The sequence below is a fragment of the Triturus cristatus genome, chromosome 8 (genome assembly GCF_964204655.1).
Source record: "Triturus cristatus chromosome 8, aTriCri1.1, whole genome shotgun sequence".
Lineage (NCBI taxonomy): Eukaryota > Metazoa > Chordata > Amphibia > Caudata > Salamandridae > Triturus > Triturus cristatus.
In genome coordinates, this window is record NC_140591.1 from 1646338554 (window position 1) to 1646358129 (window position 19576).

General features: G+C 47.7%; 1 protein-coding gene across 2 annotated transcripts in view; it reads left to right on the forward strand.

Annotated features, from left to right (window-relative positions):
* Window positions 1-19576, forward strand: part of LOC146808484 (transient receptor potential cation channel subfamily M member 2-like) — a 790090-nt gene that overhangs the window by 701600 nt on the left and 68914 nt on the right. For both annotated transcript variants that reach the window (XR_014968000.1, XM_085623576.1), the window contains exons 11-12: window positions 861-963; window positions 3846-3918. Coding sequence is in view for 1 of the 2 variants with exons in the window: in XM_085623576.1 (XP_085479702.1) it covers window positions 861-963; window positions 3846-3918 (176 nt within the window). In the remaining variant the exon portion in view is untranslated. The remainder of the gene's footprint in view (window positions 1-860; window positions 964-3845; window positions 3919-19576) is intronic.

A 19576-nucleotide genomic window follows, 5' to 3' on the forward strand; every position in this document is an offset into this window, starting at 1 on the left:
CCTAGTGAAACAAGTAAAATATGTCTGCCACAGCCCCCTCCAAACCCACCAAACTAAGGAACTGCAGTGACCACCTTGGGGTACTCCAAGCTTCAGAGAGGGTCTTTCGTAATCCTGTAATCCTGCTGCTGCTAACACTGAAATTATGAATGAATATAATCCCCAACGGGATGCAGGGAGGTGCTTCCTCTTTGAATATTTTGCTTATTGGCTCGGTGACACAACATGCCATTCCCTGTCCTTTGTATCAGCCCGGGACTCATCTGGTTCCTCATGCTCCGATAAACACTGCATCAGCAATTCAGTTACTAAATACAAAGGATTTAGATCCAAAGGAATCAATTACATTTGACCCCATATGATATCTTCCGGTGGTAGCTAAAGCTTCTGGTGAGTCACAGGCCAGCCAATCACATACATCAAGGGAGACTACAGCTGACTTCTCACCCTAAGATAGGGAGCTTTCCTGAGCAAGCCTGTCCTGTGCTGGTGAGACCCATAGACTAATTCCTGATGGTTGAAACGTCGTCCACGACCCCAATGGACTGAATGCATGAAAATGACTAACTGATTATTAGATATTGAGCAAGTGATGTCGGAAAGGCTAGTGAGTGGACAAGGTAGGTTACTCAAGTTTACGTAATTGTTTATTGAACATAAGATGGCTATTAGTACAATGTATTTGTCAACATGTGACATTCCTAGCAGGTACTAAATGTTAAATTGACCAATTAAATTATTGGTGAGGATTCATTAATGAAATCTGCTGTTTGTGGGATGCATGTGTATTCCATGGGTCTTGCAGGTTCTTTTTTCTGATGTTTCTGTAATTTCTGTCTCAATGTCGAAAGACATCACAGGTCTCTTATCCTGGGAGGAAGAAATGAAGATCAATTACCTCGAAAAAAAGCGAGAAGAACAGAGTCAAAGAACAGACATCAAAATAAGAGACATCCACAGCAAGTAAGTCTGTCACTCTCACCACTGTAATGCAGATGGTGATGCAGGCCTGCACTACCTCTAAAGGCAGGCTTCCTGGAGATCATTCATTTCAAGATACACGCTCACTCTTTCACTCACTCGTTCACTCACTTGCTCCTATTCTTTGGTGCCCAGAGAGTAGCTTGTGCACTTAACATGCAGAGGCTCATGGTGTACAATAATACCAACTAGACACCCTGGACAGGCTCACTCTTTAGAATTGCAGTCACTTGACATTAACATCTCCCCCCTTCCCTTCAGGGCCTTGTGCAAAGTTGTGACAGTTTGTTTATACAGCAGATGAAACCTCCAGTTTGGTGTATGATACTTGTTTACTTCAGGTCTTCTAGGCAGAGATGTGCTTGGCAACATAATAACGGTAATATGACCAAGCAAAATAGACTGAATGCAAATAGTGAAGCGCCAGCAAACGTTTTACATCAAGTGAAATACTCCACTGACTGGCAGTCTGATCCAGGATGTTTCCCAATAAACCTGAGTTCTGGTAGTAAATCATTGTTTGAGGAGAAAAAACAGAAACTGCAAAATCAAAGTGAAGGACTCTCAGATACAATCGTTGCAGCACACAGCAGGAAGAGGTGGGGTGGAATGGTCTGGGGGCGGTCAAGGAAGGTGGAAGGTGGGTTCACCACAACGAGAGCTCCTCGTCTTTCAGTTGGGTCACTGTAGAAGAGACTGCTTGAAGCATGCTGTAGGAACCCCACCTCTCTATATAGTGCATCACAATAGGGTACACTGTGCACAGAGGTCGAAGATACCTCTATTGGTTTACAGAGGCTAAAGTAGATAATACTAACTCTCTCCTATGTGGTAGTGTGGGCGAGAAGTTAGTCTCATCAGAGGGTAGTGCTAAGCATTTGTTGAACTCACAGAGGCAATAAATGATACACGGACTAAATGAATGGAGGGAAAAAGGCAAGTGGAAAATCAATGCAATGCAATTACTTTCACTGGTCACCTTTTGGAATCAGAAGGTTCAAGGGCCAATGTCCAAAGTTCCAAGGCCGAGTTCTAGGGAGCTCCCTGGGTTTCTGAGGAGGATGGAGAAAAGAGGGCTTTGTAGGTGGCACGTTATGAAACCAGGGGGCACTGAGAAAAGCAAAGCAAAGTGGGACTTGGAGGGAAGTCCAAGAGCGAGAGAGAGAGAGTAGGGGGTCGCAAGAGTTTTGGGCCGCAGGAGTTCAGCTGGATTGAAGATGCCCCAGGCTGGATGGGTGCAGGGATATGTAGCTGGACAATGGCGTGCAAAGATGCACCTCCACCCAAAGTAATCTCCCTTGGAGTGCAGGAGTCACTCCCCTGAATCTGCAGGCACCACAGCAAAGCTGACCGGTTTGCTGCTCCTGACATCCCACGTACTTTGAAAAGCCCAGCGAAACAGCTGGCAGTTCTGCAACTCCCTCGAGGCATGACCTGTTCTCTCAGCAAGTTTGGGGCCAGTATCCCATGGCAGAACTGCTGGAACAGAACCTCTGTGCACCTCATCAACTTGCTGTTGCCAAGGCTTGTTGGCTCTGCCCTCCAGAGATCTTCAGACTGCATGAAGTTCCAGCCTCCAGCATCTCTCACTGCTAAGATCTTTGTCCTCACTGCATCTTCTGCACCATGGGTCAGCATCCTTGGTGAGCTGCTCGAGGTCCTTTAGTGACTCTTGTGCCTTTTGCCTGTGGGTCCTCTTGAGGGTCTCCATTGGCTTCAGTGGCCTCCTCTGCTTGCTTGCAGCCTGCTCTGACTCTCCTGCATTTGGTAAGTCACTTGGATCTTGCTGGTCCCGACACTGCACCTTCTTTTTTTCCCACGTTTTTTGCTGCTGCCAAGGCTTGTTGGTGCTACTGCTGGACACTGACCCCCTGGTTCTTGGCTTCCAATGTGGGACAGCTCTTGAACGGCCCCTGATCTTCCACAGCATTGCCTGGTTCTCACAGCTGCAGCGACAAAGTCACTGTCAACTCTTCTGCATCTTGAAATCATCGGTGGCCATTGGTCTTCCGTGCCTCCTGGTCATTCCTGAGTGGCATGAACTATGTCCTCTATACTTGCTGGTACTTCTGTTCAAGAATCCATCCTTGGATTCCGCCAAACTTCTTCACCTTCTACACCAGCGGCATCTTCACTGAAGTCCTCCATTGTGGTCTATGACAGTTTCCAACATCACTTCGCACCTATACACCAGGCTTCCTTGGTGTAGGTATCTTGGTTCCTGGGGTAGCCACGGTTGCGGTGGCTCTCCAACCATCCATCTTCCATGGGGCTTCTTCCCGGGTCCAGTGGGAAGGGTCCTTCTTCAAAACTGCAACCACGACTTTCCCACTGACTGGCCTTGAATATGCGGCTGTGTTTCCACTCTGCACGCAGCTCCTTGGGGTTCCTGGTTTGGGTGGTTCCTTGGATCTCCAGCTCTTATGAGTCTTTCTGGGTCAAGTCTCGACTTTGATCACAGTTTGCATTCCATTTCTTTAGTACATGGTTTGGTTTCCCCTGGAGAACACTGTGTATCTGTGCTTACCTGTTTCCTTTTGAAATATTGGGTATATTGTGTTCATATCTCCTGGTAGGAGATAGACCAATGTGTTAGTGAGTGTGTATAATAAATCTAACTATTTTTATAACTACACTGCGTGGTTCATTTTCATTTAACCTACACTACAAGATTAGTTCTTGTCTAAAATCACCATAACGGTTGCCTGGATTAGTGCAAGGTGCTTCACCTAAATACGTGTGCTCCATATACTATGTCAGCCCCCTACAACATGGCTTACTCATGCCCTCTTCATTCTCTCTAGGGTTGGGTTGGTGTTGGCCTCTTGGACTCTAGTTACTCATTCCCTCTTCTTTCTTCCTAGGATTGATGCAGTAGTGAAACTACAGAAGAATGTCACAGAGATAGAACAGAGGCTGATTCGACAGGAAGAACAGGTAATGTGCCATGGTTGTTTTTCATGTTAATTTCATATTCATGAGTTGATGATTTTAGGGATAGAAGAGTTGTACTAATCATGCCCATCTTTCCACTGGGATTAACTAATAGAGACTTCTGACTACAGATTCCATACCTCAAAATTCCCCCAGGCGTCAGACTGGATCCAAAATATTTTTTATGAGTAGTTCCCTTGCATACCGGTAGGTGGCATTTTTCAGTTCCGTGTGAATCGTCAGCATTGTCCGTGCCAAAAGTGACATCCACGGCACCTTTAAGGCACCACCAGCGCACGCTAAAGTCAATTATTTTCTTTCTGTGCCAACAAGTGCAGACCAGTAGAAGAACTATCTTGTCAGTCACCTTTTGACCGAATGTGGCAAGGAGGTCATCCAAGAAGATCGGCTTTAAGCCCTGCGGCGTCTGTCATCGACCAATGTCGGTGACGGGCCCGCATCTTGTTTGCCTTTGGTGTTTTGACTGTCATGCCATGAACCCAAAAGTTTGGAGGGAGCAATCCCTCAAACTCCTGGCAGCTCAGTGTGTGACACCGCTGCGTGCAAGGTCCCAGTCAAGAGTAAGGTCCCAGGAACGGTTGCGGAGTCCGAGATCCTAGTCACACTCCAAGTCATCCTGTCACTCGAGTAAGTCTCGTCAAAAGAAGAAGTCAAAGAGGTGTTCAACTTCTCCATGTCTGTCTGCCAATGAGACAATGAAGCATAGGCATTCGAGGCCAGGCTCTGTGGTAGAGCCGGCGCCTGAGTTCACTCCGCACCTCTTTGACTTTCCGGGAGCCGATGCAACTCCCACCCAACTTAAAGAATCTATAAGGCACTCTGGCATGCCTTTGGGGCTCCTGTGAATAGTACGATTGCCAGTTGCCATAGTCAATGATCAAGGGGACCCAGCTTCCTCTCCCAAAACCCAACCTCAAACATCTGGGTGGTTCAAGGCTCTAAGCCCCCTGTAAATGCAAGCACATTCTGTAACACACCCTCAAACATGAGATCCATGAGGCTTGACACTTTGGGAAAGAAGATGTTTTCTTGCAAAAACCTCACATGTTGGTCTGTGAACACCGCATACCTTTTGGGCCAAATCTCCTACTCTCTGTGGGACAAAGTTATACAAGTGCCACCAATGTTCCGTAGGAGGCCCAGGTTATGCATTCTCAGGCTGTTGCCGACTGGATAGATGCACCGAAGTTCACTATATGATGTGGTCTTGACATGACAGACTCACTGGGCAGAACAGTTTCATCAGCGATGGTCTTGAGACGTCATACCTGGTTTCGGATGACTGGCTTTTTGGGGGTTGTCCAAAGGTCTCTGATAGACATGCCCTTTGATGGCTCCTGCCTCTTTAGAGACAAGGCAGACTTGGCGCAGGAAGGTTTTAAGCACAGTAAGGCTATAAGAACTTGGGCTTTTCTACGGTCCAACATCACCCACAATCCACCTTTCGCTCCTTTCACGGTTACGGAAGGGGCTTCCAACTGAGCCAACACCCTCCCAGTCACAGAGGCTTGCACATTCCCCGCCATCTGCTTGGCCGAGGGTTCTGTATTCACAGACCTCATGGGTCAAACAGTCAGCGGATAGCTCAGTCCCCCACCAGAAGCTGTAGCCTCCATGCCCTTCTAATCTGCCCTCATATCATCAAAGGAATCCAGTTGGCGATCCTTTGGGATCCCTGTAAGAAGCTGGCTCTGTATATTTTATTCCAAAGTAAGGTATAGTGTGCAGACAGTCCATTGGATTCCCAGAGGCTTTACAGAGGCCAAAGTAGATAACACTAATGCTCTCCTTTGTGGTAGTATGGGCGAGCTTTTAGACTTATCAGAGGGTAGTGCTAAGTATTTGTTGTACACACACAGGCAAGTAAGGATTACACACACTCAATGACTAAATCTGAGACCAATGGTTTGTAAAAAGATTACATGTTGTACATTCATTGTAAAGAACCAAAGATACTTTGTTGCAGTAAAATACATTTTGCAATATCAATTACTTTCAATGTGAAGAGTGGACACTTAGTACATTCTTAAACAATACAATGGAAGTAAACACAATCAGTAAAAATGCAGGTAAGTAACGATTTATGATGTTGACCTTTTGAATAAATAATCAGTACCAGGCAAGGTTTAGGTAAGTGACCTCACTGCAATGCCAGCAGTACTGGGGTGGCCATGTGCAGTGGTCAAATGCGGGAGCTGGTGCCCCCATGGACACCTGTCCTCACCACATCTTCAACAGAGCAGCCCATACCATCGCACCCATGCTTTGCCACACCATCAACAGCTCCCTGGTGACCGCGTCCTTCCCCAACGACTGGAAATATGCCAAGGTCAACCCCCTCCTGAAAAAGCCCTCGGCCGACCCCACCACCCTCAAAAACTACAGACCCATCTTCCTGCTCCTGTTCCCAGCGAAAGTCATCGAGAAAGCCAATAACAGCCAACTCACCAGCTTCATCGAAGAGCACAACATCCTCGACTCCTCCCAATCCGACTTCAGAAAAAAACACAGCACAGAAACCATCCTCCTCGCTGCAACAGACAAAATCCGCTCCCTACTGGACAAAGGAGAAACAGTAGCCCTCATCCTCCTCGACCTCTCAGCGGCCTTCCACACAGTCTCCCACTGCACCCTAACACGCAGACTCCACAATGCAGGGATCCAGGACAAGGCCCTCGACTCGATCCACTCTTTACTCTCTGGCAGAACGCAGCGAGTCAGACTCCCTCCCTTCCTTTCGGACCCTACACCAACCACGTGAGGAGTCCCCCAGGGGTCCTCCTTCAGCCCCACACTCTTCAACGTCTACATGGCTCTGCTCACCCCCATCATCAGAACCCACGGACTCAACATTGTTTCATAAGCAGATGACACCCAACTCATCCTCTCCCTATCCAACAAACCCAACAAAGCCAAACACAACTTTCAAGAAGGCATGGAACCTGTCGCCAAATGGATGAAAAGCAGCTGCCTACAACTCATAACTGATGAAACAGAAGTACTCATCATGGGCCCACATCCCGATGCCTGGAACGACGCGTGGTGGCCCCCTGACCTGGGAAGCCCACCCACCCCCAAATACCATGCATGCAACCTTGGAATCATCCTGGACTCCAAGCTCAAAATGGACCGCCAGATCAACTCCTTCGCATCCTCTTGCTTCAACACCCTCCACCTCCTATGCAAGACCTTCAAATGGCTCCCCCTTGAGCACAGAAAGACAATTACTCACGCCCTAGTCTCCAGCAGACTCGTATGGCAACGCACTCTACCCCCGAATAAAGAAAAACCTCACCCGCAAGCTAAAAAACATCCAGAACACTGCAGCGAGACTGGTCCTCAACCTGACAAGACACTGCCACATCTCACAGCACCTGCGCACACTCCACTGGCTCACCATTAAGACTAGAATCACCTTCAAGATCCTCACCCACGCACACAAAGCCCTCCACAACACTGGACCAGCATACCAAACAGCTGACTCAAATTCCACGCACCCCAAACAACCCTACAATCTTCTTGGATGACCTCCCTGCCACACCATGGGGAAAAACCCAGAAAGTCCACAAAACTTCGAAAAAAGTTCAGTGAAAAAGTGACTGAGAAGATAGCTCTTCTATCGGTCTGCGCTGGTTGGCACAGAAAGAAAATCCTACGCCGTGGTCCCTCGCGCCAGAATGACCAGATCAGATGGTGGCTCCTTCTCCTTCCTCGCGGCCAAAGCCTGGAACGTCCTACCACTACACCTCAGACAGACAACATCACTCTCCATCTTCACAAGAAACCTAAAAACCTGACTCTTCGACAGACCCCCTCCTTGATGGACAGTAACCTGTACCTCCCCTCCTCCCCAGCGCCTTGAGACCCTTACAGGTGTGTAGTCACATGATTGATTGATTGAATGGTAGTCAAAGGAGAAAGGGGGTGATCAAAGTGGTCCCACTTACAGGTGAATATAACTTGTGTAGGAAAGTAGGATCCTGCCAGCAAGGTGACCCCCACTTTTTTCCAGGTGTCAGTTTGTTTTTGAGCTAGTCTGCTGGGATCCTGCTAATCAGGACCTCAGCAACTGCGCTTTCTCCCCTAAACTGACATGATAGGTAATTTGGTCCCTCGACAATTGGCTACTGGTGTACCCATATAAGTCCTTAGTATATGGTACTAAGGTACCCAGGCCATAGGTACACCAGGTGTCCCTTATGGGCTTCAGAATGTATTGTGCCACCCATGAGAGTCAGGACTGCCATTGAAGCCTGTGTGAGCTGGTGCTTGCACCTCTCACCACAGATGTAAGTTTCTTTATATCTGAGGTCACTGCACTTAAAACCTATAAGTCACCCCTATGGCAAGCCCTTCAGGTTTGCTGCTAACAACTTGTTTGGCTCTAATAATGGAGGGGACCAGTGAAGGTGTGGGACAGGCTTGCCCCAGGTCGGCACTGGCCCAAAAAGATCCAGACAGGGGATATTATGTGCAAGGGGTCAGACAGATCCCTTAGATTGCTGAGGGTCACCCAACTTCCTAGTATAAACAGGCTTGCAGTCCCTAATCTGAGGATGAGAGGATTCCTCTTGGCAGCGGACCCTCTGGGGTCAACTAACATCGCTTGCCTCTTCTGCAGCAATAGGCTGTATGAGGCTTTGAAGAGAGTTTCAGGATACCTGCTCCACACTTACTTCCTTCTTTGAAGGTCCCCCTACTCCCAGTAGCTCTGCCAGAACAGGTCCAAATCTTCTCTGGAGCAGTTCCCTCCCGAGGGGCAAGGTCATCTCCCTGAGGAGGCTGACCTTCTTTTGAAGTCTTTTATTTTTTTATAAACAAATGTATTGGTTTTCTTAGAAAAACAAGCACCAACAACACGGCTGTTGATAGCACCAGCATTGATACAGTACAGTACAAGAAATACAGGCATCGCCAATCCACCCCACCCCTCAGCAGGAAATACATAGTGCAGACTGAGCAAGTTATTCCACGGCTTCCAGCCACTTTCCCCATACCCTCTGGTATTTCTTAGGACACCCTCGCGCCTCATTCAGGGGTTTTTCTTGAGCTGCGCACCAGTCCACCCCTTTCCGCCATTTCTCCACACTAGGCGGCATGGGAAGTTTCCAGGAGGCAGCAATGTCCTTCTTGGCTAAAACCATGGCTGTATTATACAGTAACTTCTCGTTCCGGGACCCGTCTAGTCCGTCTGTAATTCCGAGAAGGGAGTGATGTGGATCATGGGGAACCTCCCACCCCAGGACCTCTGACAGCTCACATTCGATCTCTCCCCAAAACCGAGCCAATCGAGGGCATGCCCATACCATATGATAGAAGTCGGCCGGGTCTTGGCCGCATCTCGCACATGCGGCGGACGGGGAAAAGCCGGCCCGGTATAGGCGCTGCGGGGTCAGGTAAGCCGTGTGAATGTAATACAATTGGACCAGGCGGTGTCTTGCGGATGTGTTGACCATTTTGGGTGACATGAGCGCATCACGCCAGTCTTCCTCATCCAGCGCACCCACCCACTCTTCCCATTGGCCTCTGAGACGGTCAAGAGAGGTCGGGGTGTTGTTGACCAGCGTCTTATAAATGCGGGAGATGCCCCCCTCCCCAGGTCACCCAGCATGATCTGTGCCTCTGGGGGGCTGTACTCGGGGACCCTGGTATCGTCTTGAATGTGTACTAGGAGGGCATGACGCAATTCTAAATATTTGTAAAATTGTGACAGGTGCAGGGAGTATCGGGACTGGAGGTCTTGAAAGGAGCGTATGCGGCCGCTAGTCCACACATCGCCGAGTTGGGAGATCCCAATAAGATCCCATTTGTGGAACCCCTGTAACCCACTAACCTCCTCAAGCCACGTACCGTGCCATAGGGGTGTGTGCTGGGTGAGTCTGTGTGTCCACTTGGTGTGTCGTAAGGCTGCCCTCCAAGCTAGGAGCACAGAGCGTGAGACATCGGGCAGGGAAGACGGAATGGATTCCTCATACATTAGGGATTGGATCTTGGGCAATCCAAGCACGCTAAACTCTAGCCGGTAGGCCGGGTCGGACCAGCCCCCGTTAAACCAGTCGTGTATACTTAATAGACGGGTCACCAGGTAATAGAGATATAAGTGTGTCATCCCCATGCCCCCGTCGAAGGATGGGATCTGGCAGGTCTTCAGTGCCAACCAGGTCCTCCCTCTTCCCCAAAGGAACTTAGCGGCCATCGTGTCTAACTCCCAAAACCACGCCCGCGGAAAACAATAGGGGGTATTCTGGTTCTCCTGAAGTGTTAGCGGGTGGATGACTGTTCTTCCTCCCTTTTGCTCTCTGGTGGATCTAGACTGGCCTTAATTTAGGTTTCACTGCTGTTTAACTTCCCTGTTGTTTCACAGGTGCCCTAGGGGTCACACCAACATGGGCAGGGAGGTCTACATGGATATGTGGGCTTTGAACTCTACTTCAGCCCGGGCTGAAGTTTCTAAATCATTGCCCAGGAGAAAATCAACAGGCAGTTTAGGGGATACTGCAACTCTCTTAGAGCTAGATACCCCTCCCAGCTGAGATTGAGAGCTGCCATTGGAGGATCTGTCCTGATACTGTCAGCATTGATCACCCGGTAAATCTAGCCATGTAGGAGCTGTAGAGGAGGTACTAGTTTTCCTGTGTGACATTGGCATCTGTGTCCCTGTAAGCTACAGCTTCCTGACCATTGACAAGTGGCTGTTGTTGTACTTGCCCACGTTAGTGGGGCTTACAGCAAAAATGGCAAGGTCTAGGGCGGCCTGAGTGGGTGTTCTGGCTAGGCCAGAACCCACTCCAGTACCCAAGGTGAAACCAGCTAGGTTTGTGGGAATACTACTACTACCAGATGTAGTGCTAGGGGCTTTAGGGGGTGTAATAGTAGTAGTGGTGCTAGCATTATGGAAATTAGAGTCCTTTGCCCTATGGCCCTTTTCCTTACACAATTAGCACCAAGGTTTACTTGCAAAGCAACCGGATTGGGACCCACCACCAGAGAAGGATTATTTGGGGCCCTGTTGAAGACTCTTTGATTTCTTTAGGTTTCCCTGCACCCTTCTCTTGGGATATAGAAGAATCTTGCTTCTTCTGGACACCACCACCATGAGACTTCTGTTTCACCCTGGTACAAACCCACTTTTCTGGCTTCTTTCCAAATACCCGGGGAGTGGTCAGATCCGAGTCCACCAGGTACTGGTGCAGTTGTTGATTTTGACATTTATTATTGATGTGCTCTCTCACTAGTAAATGGTTCAGTCCTTTATAATCATGCACATTACTTCCATGAAGCCAGCCTTCCAGAGCCTTGATATCTCTGTCTACAAAAACTACCCAGTCTTGGGTATTTGCCTTCCTTGTGTCCCTAAACTTAACCCTGTATTGCTCAATGGTTTAAACTAAACCCATCGTATAAGGGCATTCTTCAAAACTGTGTAATTATCTGCATCTTCCTCTCTTACAGTGACAAGTTTGTCTCTACCTTTGTTAACAAAGAGAGCCACAGGACAGCTGCCCACTGCCGCTGAGGGACCATCCGTACCTTATAAGCCCACTCTGAAGCAGTGAGCTACTTATGGAAATCTTAATTTCTAAGCTGTATGGGGCCTCACCAGAATCTAATACGAGTTATAATGTACAACGGGCTATTATAGCTAATTCTACCATAATTATTTGTGACGAAAATGTATTAACAATATATTCTATAAATGAGGAAACGTTGATATCATCAATAGGTCGGATTTGAGCAAATGTAGCCCCTGACCTGAATGGCATTCCTAACGCCCTTTTTAAAGCTAACATTACCTATGGGCACGAATTTTAACTCCATTAATCAAAGACATTGAAACTACAATACTGGTTCCGGAATCCTGAAGGAAGTATTATTCAACCGATCTACAAGAGTGGCACTGCAGATAACCCTTTGAATTACCGAGTAATAGCCTTAACAGATCTGGAGGCAAAGGTCTACGCTACATACCTATTTGAAGTCCTAGAAGAATGGGCTGCATCATCAAATATAATCCCAGTCAATCACACTGGAAGAAGACAATTAACAATCACAAATGTACTGTCCTCACACTGATAGAAAAAGGGCACAATATAAAGGCCAAATGTTATATATCTGTTCTTAGACTTGAAATCTACCTTTGACTCTTTCCCTCAAAATCTCCTCTGGTCAAAGTTGAAAGCATGGGGTGTTCCGCAGATACTCCTGAACATGCTTATACTGCTATACACAGATACCTGGGTCGGGCAAAGTTGGGTGACGGTAGAAGTACAACCTGGTGACTTGAAACTTTTAGTGGTTTGAAACAACGCTGTGTGTTAGCTCCATGTCTTTTTAATTTATTTATGGCTGATTTATCTCTTCAATTAACAAAATGTAATTCCCACCTGCCAAATATTTCAGGAACCAATATAAAATACAGTAAGTGGATGATACCATATTGCTTAGTCACACCCCAATTTGCTTACAAAGCATAATAGACACATTTAACAACTATATTATAGCTAATAGCCTACAAATGAATATAAAAAAAACTAAAACCAAGACAATAGGTTAGTACAAACGTGGTAGGAGAGAATGGAAAACAAATAGCGTAGCGATCAAATCCGTTAAAATTTATAAGTATTTAGGAATTACATTTGATGATAGATTAATGTTTAAAAGTCATTTTACTGATTTAAAAGCAAAGGCTACATCTTTTACATTTGCTTTTAGAACACTGCACAATAAACTATTATATACCAGTCATGTGTTCCTGCTTAAAACCATGAAGGTAAGATAGGTGGATCCCTATATTGGACTATGGGTCAGTAATTTCTCTGAGGTAAAGACTCAAAACTCTTGAAGAGCTTGGAAATTAAAGTCTTTAAATCTATTTTCAACATACCGAAAAAGTATTGTTCATGCTAGTGTACAAGGCTCCTTATCTAATATGCTATAACCATGTACAATATAAAACATGTATGCACTTTACTACTTAGGACTCTTTCCTGCTTAGGACTCATCACTACACCATACGAATATGCATAAGCGTATACAAGATATAGCATGCATGCACTTTACTGCTTAGGACTTACCACTCCACCAGACCGTGCCGTTGTGGATTATATTATCGTATGATCTGAAGTATTTCTAAGATTGTCAAAATGTCTTCCGTAACATACTTCTATGGTTTTATTGGATCTATGGAATGGAATTTAACGATGTGATCATGGGAAATTGCTTTTTAATACATACCCAGGCTGTGGAGCTTGGGTGCAGAGGGTCTTTGTCGTCGGTGCTCCTGTGTCAACGCGCCCACAGTTCTAGTGTGGACCTGAAAACGAGGGGCAAAACAGGGCATCCGGACAACTCTCAGTGATGTCTTCTGCAATGCTGATGTCCCTCAGTGGCTGGTCTCCAGATGTGACAGACTTCAGGTTAGACTTCAACAATTATTGGTTGCTGCAAGGGTCTGGTACCCCAGATATTGGTGCAGGATGACTCGGCTTGGCCCTGATGTCTTCCCACTTGGTGGAGTGATGGGTCTGGTGTTTTAGAGCACAGTGACCTCCTCTTTGGCGACTTCTGTATCAGTGGACCTGGTGATCAGCATAACGTTGAGCCAGACTTTGTGGTTGGTGTCTGGAGGAGTCAGGGAAGTGTCTCCTCCACTCCAAGGGAGATGTTGATGGCTTGACAAAGTGCTGGGCATCCTCCAAGCTTCAGGAAGAGTCTAGTTGTCACGATTGTTGGGACAAGAGCATGTAGGTAGGCAGGCTCTTGCGGCAAAATCCACTAGTCGTTTGTCCTCTTCTTTCTTCAGTCAGACGAATCTGCACTTCTGGTGTCAGGGGGCCACATAAATACTGAGTTTAGGGGCATTTCGGGAAGTGTAAAGTAGTAGCCAATGGGCTACTTACATGTGGGGTGCCTACTCCACCTATATGGCCACTTCCTTTGGGGAGTGGGTGTAACCCTGTCCAGAAAACCCAGTTTCACCAAATAGTCTAGTCTAGTCCACTTCAGGTACCTCACTTTAGGGGTATGACTTTACCAAAGGTGGGACATGGCTATTGGATAACTAATTTTCTAACTGCCCTAGTGCCAAATGGGCCTCAGGGCAGGGCATGGCAACTCCCAGGTCTGGGGGAAGCCAGGGTTGCATCTCAAAGGCCGCCAGGATTTTGAAGCCGCCAGCTCTAATATGCTAAATCGCCAGCCATCCTGCTGGAGAAGGTGTGAATACCTTCCTCTGGAGCAGCCATTGTTTCTGGCGTCTGAGAGCATGGGTACCCACTTCCAGGGGGTCAGAAACTCGTCTGTGATGGCAGGCTGGTTCATTCCAGTCAGCCAGCACACTAGCAGACTAGTAGGTTTCAGGAGGTACATCCAATGGGTCCTCTGGGTGCATGTCTGAATAAATCAAAGACTGCCATCAGTCTGGATTTATTAAGACAAGATGTTTGATAAGAAACACCGTAGGTTTCAGTGAAGCCATTATGAAGCTGGGGAACTTCCAATGATGAGAGTCCATTGCATATCTTAAGATAGCTTCCCTGTTTACTTGAAATGTCTAGGTAATTGAACTATACATCACAGGGGCATATAATGCACTCTGCCTTAGGGCTTTAAGGCCTGCTGTAGGGGTGACTTACATATATTAGATTCAGTGACTTAACCATGGCACACCATGAGGGTCCATTTTAGGTGTTTTGCTCATGGCTTGCACCATGACACTCAGTTTGCGATGGCAGGCTGTGTGCGGTCTTTAGGGGGGTCCCTTATGGTAGCACAATAGATGCTGCAGCCCTTAGGGACCCCCTTTAGTACCCAGGCCGAATGTACCGGGGGTACCATTTACTAGGGACTTACAGTAGTCCTGGAGTTTATGCCAATGGATTGCAATTTGACATTTTACCTCATTTTAAAAGGGAAAGAGCACTGGTGACCTGATTGGCATGGACCCAGTGCACCTCAGTTGAAAAACCCTCAGTACCAGTGAGCAAAAAGTAGGGGTGGCCATGTCAATAAAGGCACTTTCCTGCACAAGTCAGGTTACAAGGAGTCCAAGAGCTTTGCTCACTCTTCGGACAGATGAGTCAATGCTTCAAAAATATTTCTCTAAACCTTTCCTTGGGGTGCATGTGTTGCATCCTCTACCACTACCTCTGGATTTGGTAGAAAAATGGATTTTGTTTTAGACAATGAACGATCTTTAAAAATAAGCTTATTTAAAGTCTGAAGGCATGTGGGAAAGTCGAGGTCCACTGTGATGATCCTCAGAAGAAGTACATGCATTGCCTTTACCTAGTCCATAAACAAAGGAATCTGTCAAATTTATTCCGCAAGTCAACTGCTGATGTGCTTTCAAAAATCTGAGGCTGGTGAATCCTCTCCTCTAAGGATAAGCCCATCTAAAGTGCTCCAGATGCAGAAGAGAAAAAAAGATTCCAAGCGCTATTTGCTGATCTGCAGAACATCCAAAAAGCAATCTTCAATAGATGATATCCTCCAATTCATGAACCTCATGAACAAATTGACAAAAATTCTTCAAAAATTGCACTGATATGCTTCTTCATCACCTGAGAATGATGTGAAGAGAACTTTAATCATCGACAGTGCCGCCGCAAGCTTCTCCTCAGGCAAAAAGATAAAGGGCTTGATTATGAGTTTGGCGGTGTTTGGCAGCCTGTGTCCTGGTAGCACAGCAGTGGTGGCCCACCATATCACGAGGTGGCCTTTTGGACGCCACCACTGCACTGGCTTCAATAGGGAACTGCCGTTCCCTGGCAGTGGCACAACAGACAGAGCTATACAATGTTCAAAGCGGGACTGCCACAGTCTGCCGAGCATATTATGAGTTTCCCCACCTCCAGCCTTTTCATGGCAGTGAGGCCACCAGGAAAAGGCTGGTGGTGGGGAAACAAACAGGCCCCTAGGGGGCCCTCATGCCCCCGCCACCACGGGGATGAATTTAGGGGGCACAACATATACCCCCATGTGTGCATGCACCCCAAGTTCGAACACGGCATGCTCTTCACAGTTCATGCAGTTCTGAAACTTCTTTTGCGATCCCTTGGTGGTGCCCATTTTCAGGGCACCGCCATAGGAAAGGCAAAAGAAAATCCCATCAGACACAAGTGTTACTCGTAATCTGGTGGGCGGGCCATGTGTGGCTTTGGCGGTGCTGTGCTGGTGCAGAGCCGGTACAGCACCGCCAGTCATAATCATGCCCAAAGTCATCATTGACGGCCCCCTCTTGAAAACACCACAGTCAGTGAAGATCTCGTTTTTGAAGAAACTAAAGTTTGCGACTAAGTCACCTACCCTCACAAACAACAAACAAGAAGCAGCCATTGAGAAGCCCATCAACAAGTATCGTTCCTTCCTTTCTTTATTACCAATAGTACCAGTCTTATTAGTACCACCACCAACAACAGGCCAGTTGACAACAAGCGCTATCACCGATAGAACCGTTGCTGACCATCAGGTCAAATTCAGATGCAGATGATCCGTTTGAACTAGCTTACAGTCAAAGCCAACTCTAGGGTCAAATGCCAAGGTTCAGAGAAAGAGCAAGGTTATGTGCCAAATGTTACACTGGACTCACACCAACAGTATTATCACCTTAATTATGCATGGTTTTAGAAAGAGGACCAGCCAGATGACTGGGCTCTCCATGATCACCGCTATGACCCTTTTAAAACTATGAGGAATACTCCAAACCACTAATGGCGCAAGTCCCAGTAGATCTGCAATAAAATCTCCAACACATGATGACAGATCCCTATGCTCGTTTTCAGCCTTCACATAGGTCCCAACCGCCCCTCAAAATATTTCTCCTCGCCTGCCAGTAACTAATAAGTACTCTGTTCTGGTGGATACATGGATACATGATCAGTATTCAGATGATTTTGAAAAAGGGGATTTATGACAAGGAGGGGGAAGAGCCTGTAACAAGATGTAGCTCTCACGGTCATGGAGAAAACTGTGCACAGATTACCGCAACTGTGTCCATCAATTCTTTTTGCACTAATGAGGCTAGAACAGGACAAATTGCTCAATCAGATCACGTGCTGCCTTTGGGACAAGCCTTGAAATCTGCTGCGGCCAACTTTTGCAAAACGACCAAGGAAGAACAACCTTTCTGCCATGCTCACCTTTGTAGCCACTGCATGGGCTTTAGGAAGCTGTCCTCTGGGATTCCCTAGTGGTGAGCTGAAGGTGAGCGAGGGACCCTGTATGTGGCAGTAGGGACAGACAGTCTAAGTGAAGCCCAATCCTTTGTGATGAAGTGCAGGCTGCAGGCCCATTCAGCAGAGTGCACCTAGATTTACAGCTATATTGCACACCCAATGCACTGCAAGGGCAAAGACACTGAACAATCTCACATCCCTATATTTATACCCTCGGCTGCACACAGCCCAGAGGCAAGAGTTGAGCGCAGTGGCTGAATAGCTCACTACATCCCCTTCCCATTTTACTCTAATTCCCAGAACGACATCTTGTACACGATTCATTCCATCTCCTTGTAGGTTGGGGGTTTGGGTGTAGGCTGTAGTGCTGGCTCCTGGGGACACTGTTTATCTTCCTGGTCATCTCCCCTTGGCTATTGTCACCCTGGGGTCCTGTGGATGATCTTCCATGACGGACTGGATCCGCAAACTGCCTGTCCTCTGGTCACAGGGCCCTTCTCCTTTCATTATGTCCATGTCTTCTTGGGCCCCTGCACCATTCTCATCATTTACTGTGGGGGCACCCACTTTCTTGTACTAGGATATATTCCGGATCACCATTTCCTCACCTCAGTGAGTGGTCACCATTGTGCCTTTCACATTTGTCCCTTTCCATGCTCTGGATTCGTAGGGTGTGCTGAACTTTCCCCGTGGTTTGCGGTTCCTTAGGAGCACATAGAGTCTTGGTTCCAGGTGGCAGTGGTGGGTTTCCTGACGCTGGGTTTCCTTTGTGTTGTTTTGTTCCCTCCTTACTTGTGCACAATCTGGATCACAGGTGGGACCACCCTAGGCGGACCGGGATAGTGTCTCATCAGTACCCTTTTAGCAGAAGGGTCCATGGAGGACACCCGGAGATACAGTGTGGGATTACTCTGTACTCCACCAGGAGTTCATGTTGGCTATTTTTTAGGTCTGCTCCTTCATGGACAGTGATCCTTAGTGCCTTCCTCAAAGTGACTGCTCCCACTGTGGGGTGATTTGTTGGTGTCGTATGTCATGAGGTTGCAGGAAGTCCTGGAATTCAAGTCCCTGAAACATCGGCCCATTGTCTGTCCTGAGCTCCTCTGTAAGGTCGAGAAGGGCCGGTCCTTTCTCACAACGTTGGGAAGTGCTGATGACAACCAATTCCACTACAAGGTATTTGGAGTGGCTGTCCACTAGCACCATACCAGTGCATCCAATTTGAAGTTGCTAATGTCAAGACTGACTTTCTTTCATGGTGCATCCACAGTCTTTGTCTTGACGATGGGCGACGTGCTCCTACTGCGTCCTTGGGTCAATGCCAAGTCTATTTCTGCGGTTCGTCCTGTTGAGAGGTTGTGGGACTGCTTCAGGATTAGAATGTCGTTGAGGCTGATGTCAGCTGCTTCAGGATCAGGCCTTGGAAGGTCTTGGACTGGCAGCCTTGGATGATCTGAGCCCTGATTTATTTTGGGTGATTGTCAGTCTTGCAGGCCAACAGCGGGAGACAGGTGTAAAAGTTGTCAATCGACTCTCTCTCTCGTGTTGGTTTGACTGGCGCAGCTTGAAATGCTCATAGTTTGAGTTCAAAGGAGGGTCAAAGTGCAAATTCAGGGTCTCGTAGCTGCATCATAGTCATCACCCCCACCTGCTGCAGGGAGGTGTTTCAACAATTTCTATATCTTCTCCCCGGGTAGTGGAGCAGGAGTGAGCACTAGATGGCGCCATTAGTTTCGTGGGTTGCTTTGAAGTAATTGTTCAGCTTGCCCACCCATGTCATCAATCTGGGGGCTATGGTTCCGTGATCGGCCAGCTTGCTGAAGGGCTGGAGCGTTTCAACTGTGTTGCTCTGTTGTGTGGTGGTGCCAGGGCAAACACGGGATTAGCATCATCTGTCTTAGCGCATGGATCACTGGCACTGCATACGCAGAGTAGGTATTGTCACTGGACTTCAAGAGTGGGTAGCGGCGCAGGCGGTCATCACCTAGGGGCCCCATGGGCTCTCTAGAGTCTGCCAGGCACTAGGCTGGATCTGGGCGCATTGGCACTTGGCAGGTGGCAGGCTGGTATCTGGGCTAGGCTGCCACCTTCTGGGCATCAAAGCAGGGTATGCAGTACTGGCACAGCGTGCTGGAGCACCAGGAGAGAGTTTAACAGCAGCACAGGTGTGGTGCGCTTAAGCGTGCGGAGAGAGGTTGGGTTGCCAACAGTGCTGTTGGGTCAGGAGATGGTTATTGGTGGGCACATGGCAGAGGTGAGCTGTCAGCGGGGTCCATTTAGGAGATGGGCGAAACCCCAAAACAGCAGTTTCGTCCGTGGCAATTCTGTGGGCGGGTCGCGAGGGAAGCTCTGCCGATAGCAGCTGCCAACGTGCAGACATGATCAGAGGTGGAAGTAGGTTCGAAGAGCCTCCTCGTTGCCAGGCCACTGGTGAGGTGCAGGCCACTGGCCATTTGTTCAGAGCT